The 6577-nt window shown below is 35.2% G+C and overlaps 1 protein-coding gene across 1 annotated transcript in view; it reads right to left on the bottom strand.

Moving 5' to 3' along the window:
• The window catches only part of TBC1D31 (TBC1 domain family member 31), a 55250-nt gene that overhangs the window by 11691 nt on the left and 36982 nt on the right, over positions 1 to 6577 (bottom strand). The window contains exon 18 of the mRNA XM_011360825.2: positions 3859 to 3951. Within this exon, the coding sequence (XP_011359127.1) occupies positions 3859 to 3951 (93 nt within the window). The remainder of the gene's footprint in view (positions 1 to 3858; positions 3952 to 6577) is intronic.

Genomic DNA, 6577 nt, shown 5'->3' with positions numbered 1-6577 from the left:
AAGGCATCTAAGGAAATCTCTGTCCAATCACTAAGCTACCTGAATAGAGACTTCAGTGGCTACAAATGACAAAGACTAGAGATTTTACAGAATTAATTCAGAAAAGTCACTAAGCAAAGAAACAACAAGAAACCCTGGGGAAGGAGAAGAATCTGATTTGTTATATTATGTTATTTAAAATGTCTAGTTTTTACCAAAATATTACATGATATATTAAAAACCAAGAAAATATGGCTCAGGAAAACACTTTGAATAGACATTAACCACATGATCTCCAAAGAAGATAGAAAAATGGCCAATGAATATATGACATTATTAGTCATAAGGGAAATGCAGATCAAAACCACTTCACACCCACTAGCACGGCTACAATCAAAATTGTTCACGAGAATGTAGAGAAATTGGGAGTCTATACTCCTGGGTACATATCTAAGAGAAATGAAAACATGTGTCTAAACAAAAAGCTGCATATGAACGTTCATAGCAGCACTACTCATGATAGCCAAAAAATGAAAACAACCCAAATATCCACCAACTGATGAATGGATATTGTCCATGCGTACAATGGAATATTTATTATTCAGCCAAAAAAATAAAAAAGCACTCACTCCAGCTACGACATGGATGAACCTTGAAAACATCATGCTACATGAAAGAAACTAGTCACAAAAGGCCACGTGTTGTATGATTTCATTTACATGAAATGTCCAGAATAGGCAAATCCGTAGAGACAGAGTAAACCAGTAGTTGGCAGGGGCAAGGGAGTGGGGCGTGCCAGTGGGCATAGTGCTTGGGGGGCAGATAGCAAACAGTATCCATGAAGATTTAAGTTAAAGAGGAAAAATACCAACTGCATGTACCAAAGAATCTCACTCATCCTTACTGATGATACCAGCAGTTATGTCCTATTTATTGCCGAAGTGAGCACCAGCAGCTATTTCCTGAGGGATTTTTTCTGCTTTTCTAACTATTACTGGGGCCTAATTATCTTTATAACTAGTTAAAAATAAAAGTGTTTTCAGTTATATGTAGAGCTAATATATGTGTGAAGGAGTTTACTGCCAAAAATTGTAAACCACTTAAACATCCAAGAAGAGAAAAAAGGTTAACTTACGGTTCATCGTTAGTCATTACAAATGACAACCAGGAAGGCATGTAGACATTTAGAAAAAAGGATTTTATTAAGTGAAAAAGAAAAATAGAATATAGAATTTTAGCTACGCCATAAAGAGGTAAAACAAGGTATGTGTAGAGATTAAGGAGGAAAACAACGGAAATCTAAACAGGGTAGAGGGATGAAGCCAGGGTGGTGGCTTGAAGAAGCAGACTGGGGAAAGAAGCCATCAATTCATTTTGTAAAATGACAGCATTTTAGGCCAAGGGGGAAGGAGGGAAACTAACAACTACGCAGTGCCACGCATCAGACGCTGTGCGGTAAAGGGTTACCGCAGTAGCCTGGGTTAACCAAATCCTGCACCTTCTAAAGAAAAGATTAGCCCTTGACTAGCTAAGCCCTTGGAATATCCTGCCTGATAAGCATGTCTCTGTATAGCTGGGGCCTTGGGCCATGCCTGATAGCTTCTGCTTATGCCAACAATGTGATTTATGGCGGGAGCCCTGGGCCACACTATATCACTATGACTTCTGTCTGTAAGAAACGAAGGTCAGCTACATGCACGTTCCATGCCCACAGGATCAACCCCCAGTAAAACCCTGGACACCAAGCTCAGGTGAGCTTGCCTGCTTGGCAATACTCTATATGTGTTGTCATACATCTTCGCTGGCAAAATTAAGAACTATTTGTATGACTCCACTGGGAGAGGACAAGCGGTCTCTACTGGACTCCATCCTATGTGCCTTTAACCTTTGCTGAGTTTAATCTGTATCCTTCCACTGTAATAAACCATAACCATGAGTTTAACAGTTTTCTGAGTTCTGTAAGTCCTTTTAGCAAATCATTGAACGTGACAGTAGTCTTGGGGACTCCTGACACAGAAATATACATTATTAACTCATTTAATCCTCACGGCAATCTTTGTAAAGCTGGCACTACGCCACGGAGAAGGATCACGTGCGTGAGAGACAGAGACAAAGACAGGGACAGAGAGACAAAAAATACTAGATCGTAGGTCAGTATTTGCTTGTTTGTGCTTACTTTTAATCCTTTGTTAAAAAAAATTGTTTTCAAAGTAGATACATTTGAAACATTGAGCTCATATTTCCAAGAGAGGTGATCCCAATATTGTTTGTTTCCTGGGATATAAGTTGTTTAGAAACAGACACATTTAATCAACCTAATGTAAGATATATTTGGCAGATGAAGTGTTAATCAATCACTAATGTGAATTTGAAAAAGGCGGTAACAGCATAACTGTATCTAACTGACCAGATAAAAGTTCATGACTTTGTAAGTTAGTTTTATTTAACAGGGTAAGTCTTCTCTAACTATGGGTTTGCTTAAATAAATACTTCCTTCGAAAGAGCAAAAATGATATGATACATGGAAAGAAACAGCATCATTTCTGTGGCATTCCTGCCAGAAGTGCACAGTAGGAGGAAACAACAGACAAATGTTGAGGGACAGTCTACAAAATATCTGGCTTATATGCTGCAAAAACATTAATATCATAAAATATAAAGACAGACTCAGGAATGGTTCCAATCTACAGGAGACTAAAGAGACATGACAACTGAAAAAAAGGATTATCTGAGATTTTCTTTTGCTCTGAAAGATGTTTTCAGGATGACTGGTCATACATGAATAAGGTTCACGCAACAGATATGTTAACTTGGATAACTGTAATGTGGTTATGTAATGAGGATTCCTTGGTTTTAGTAAATATACAACGAAGTATTTAGGGGCAAAGTGGCATCATGTCTGCAACTTAAACAGTTCAGAAAAATGTGTGTGTGTATATGTATATAGATAGAAAGAGAAAGATAATGCAAATTTAGCAAATTTTTATTTTTGGAAATTTTGAAAAAAATATTTGGAAATTCTTAGTATTTTTCTTGCAAATTTTCTGTGAATTCTGAAATCATACTTACTAGTGCCATCACCTCACCCTCTTCCCCCAAAGACAAGACAGTAAAAAGTAAACTAAAGCTTAATCCAAATGAATTGCATATATCAAAATCAGAGGAGGCTTAGTCAAAGCTTAAATCCCTGGCTCAATTCTAGAAGTTCAGAGTGGAAATTTAAAAAGTATTGTAGGTATGAATGAATGCTATGTGTTTTAAATCTTATTTAATATGAATAACAAACAATCATATGTATGTTACCTGTTAGGTATTTGCAGTTACCACTAATTTCAAACTCAAAATCTTACTTTAGGAGAGTTGAACGAAGTGAAAACTTATGGTTTTGACATTTAATAAATGAGTAACAAAATGCTTTTCCCAATTTTCTAGTGTCTTGGAAACTGAATTACATCCACTAAGTAGATACTTGCTGATTCTAGAAAATTCAAATTTAAAGTACTTTACAACTCTCGCCTGATTTACCTTATAAGGTCCTTGTGAAGTATTGGGATAATTTTGTAGTCACTATGACATAGATATAGGAATACACAGTAAGTTGGTAGAAGGTCCTGAGGCAAAATCTGGGGCTTACATCTGGTGCTTCAGATTAAACTAAGTTTTAAGAGAAACGTGAATTAAAGAATTACAACAAACTGTGTACATTCAGACATTTTGGCTACCTTACAATCCTGGGTGACACTATTTTTTTTTTGCTTAAATAAACAAATAAAATGAACATTAAATAACTATGAATAAATACAGTCTAAAAAGAGTTTGTACAAACCCTACTTTTCTTATGTTGAAAATAGTCTTATAATGAAAATAGCTGATTTGTACCTTCTCATAAAGTCTTTTTTGTGATTCGAGTTCCAGATGTCTCATTTCTAGGTCTTTAACTGTAGTAGCAATTTCTTGATCTCTCATGTATACCTGTGGCCAAACAACAAACTGTGAATACCCCTAAAAAATTTACAAAATAATTTTTGTTTTTAGTAGATTCAGTAATCTTGTAATCTGAACAACCCACTAAACGTGTTTCAAATAACAGGTATGGGGTTTTTGAAACCAGAGTAATTGACAATATATTAACATTCACTGTGGAATAGTATCTGAGTTAAAGTTAAGCTTAATTTTATAAAAAATAAAGCACAATTACCATATGCTCATCTACCCAGACTAGCAGAACAGATGGCAGTTCTTACAATATTACATTCGCCAATATTATGAGTTAGAAACACTTGAGCAATTTAAATTTGTGGTGGATAAAAATACAGAATGTTAATTTTCTTAAATATAACATTTATTTAGTGTTCTTTTTGTTTAAACTTCTGTACTTATATAACCTTGGTTTGGCAAGTAGTAACTCCATGTTTAACCTGTATTTGCCCTGCTTAGATTTGGTTAATTTAAAATTCACCTTTCTGCAAAATCTGATTACTTGTAAGCTTTTCACTGCTACACACTAGAAGGTTTGGATAAGGCACTCTTTAGATAGGAAATCTTAGGAACTGTCTTAAATACTTGGCTGCTGAAAGTCCCCATTTTTTAGGAGTTAAAATAACGTGTTTCAGAAAAACAAAACAACACAAACTATAACCCACCAGACATCTGACCCCGTTCATTTATTTAGTAAACATTTAATAACTGCAATACTACTTGCATTCGTAAGGCAGAGTGTTAGATACTGTAAAGGTAAGACACATCATCAAATACCTTTAACAGGAGAAACAAAGAGTAAAAATGACAATATCGTGGGACGTGTATCCATGGAGCCAAAAAATCAACGAACTGGCAGCCAGTTCAAATTGAGAAGGTTACTGGGAAAGCAGCTAGCTCGAAGGTGGGGGGATACTTGAGTTTATAAAGCAAGAGCAGAAATAATGCTGATAGGTGGAGGAGAGGTCTGGCATGGCAAATGCTTTTAGGAATATCAATTATAGAAGCTCTTTGACTTATTCCTTTTCAGGCACACAAACAGCTATGTGCCAGAGCAAACACAGGTCACCTTTACTTGCTGCTAACAGATGTCTGCAGTCACCTGTATGTGTCACTTTGGACTCAAACAGTCTTTCCTGCTGGTGCCTGAACTGTGAGTAGAGAAACTTCTGCAGTTCAGCAGCATCAGGGCTCACTGTCAGAACAGGGGCATGGAAGAACAGGAGGCTGGAAGGGTAGGAAGAGGCCAGATCACACCACTGAAAGGATTTCATAGGATTCTTTGACCAAAAAATTACCTTCCACTCTCTCAAAGGGTTTAAAATAGAGGTTAGAGTAAATTATCAACCTAATTTACTAGATGAGAGAATTTTAAAAATCATTAATTTAAAAAACCAATTTAAAATTAATTGGTTTCAAACAAAAAAGTATTATCTCATGCTATAAAGACACAATAGATTTCTAATACAGATGAATTAAAAATACTTAAAAAATATTTAGGATTTTACCAAAAGTTGTTTTGAAACTCCGTAAATTATTCTATAAAGTCAATGCAATCTTAATAAAAACTCCAATAGGATGGAGGGGAGATGGGAATTCAGAGAAAAAGTGATAAAATTTTCAAAGTCTATTTGAAATGATGAACATTTGAAAATATGGAAGGAAACTCTGAAGAGGCAGACTAATAGTGGCAATTAGGCCTACTAGTTAACAAATATTACAAAGCTGTCACTTGAACAGTGAGTGTGCTTAGGAATAGACAAAGCAATGGCTATTCTTATACACTTAAAACAGCTTAAGTGGGTTCTTTTTTGGAGGACGATCTGGCATACCTTGGGATTTAGTCGACAAAGGTATGTGTGCAAATACCAAAGATTTGTACTGAGAATGTACAACCCAGCACCGTTTTGTATGGCAAAACACGGTAAGCAATGTAGATGTCCAATAGGGAAGGATTGGCTAAATAAACTATGACAATTCATACAATGGGGTACTACGCAAACGTATATAACTATTTTTTAAAATAGTTTATCTTTTGGGATGAAATAAGGAAAGAGTAAAGAAGGTCCATTTTTAACTCCATATTATTTTATAATGGAAAAATTTTTATACTGGCCATGTATAAACTGTTATATTAAAGAAGAGTATTTCCCCTACCTCACAATTAACAAAGTGGTTAATTAATACTTCTATTATTAGAGAAATAGTCACCAGGGACACTAGTCAATTTGACTAATTTTCCTGGCATTTCTAAAATATTTAACCATTAATGAAATACAAAAGAAAGTGAGAAAAGCTGAAGGAAAAAGTAAAATTAAAAGGGCTATTATTTAGCATTCATTGTGAACTCCAGGAGTAATATCTAACTTGAAGGTGTTCGTTACATTTAAATGAGAATAAGTGGAGATAATATACGAGTACTAAGAATAATAAACCTTTCTCTCAATTTCATCATCCAGTCTTCTTAGTTCCATTTCACGTCGATCTTGCTGAAACTTCAGAAAACGCCTTCTTGCAGCATCTTGTAAGTGTATTTCCTTTACTTTCAGCTCCCTTTTCACAGCAGCTAGTCTTAAATACAAAATACATCAAGAGGAACAAATAAAAACACTGCCCGATA

The sequence above is a fragment of the Pteropus vampyrus genome, unplaced genomic scaffold (genome assembly GCF_000151845.1).
Source record: "Pteropus vampyrus isolate Shadow unplaced genomic scaffold, Pvam_2.0 Scaffold59, whole genome shotgun sequence".
Lineage (NCBI taxonomy): Eukaryota > Metazoa > Chordata > Mammalia > Chiroptera > Pteropodidae > Pteropus > Pteropus vampyrus.
Note: the sequence above shows the minus strand (reverse complement) of the source record. Positions and strands in the feature narration are given on the sequence as shown.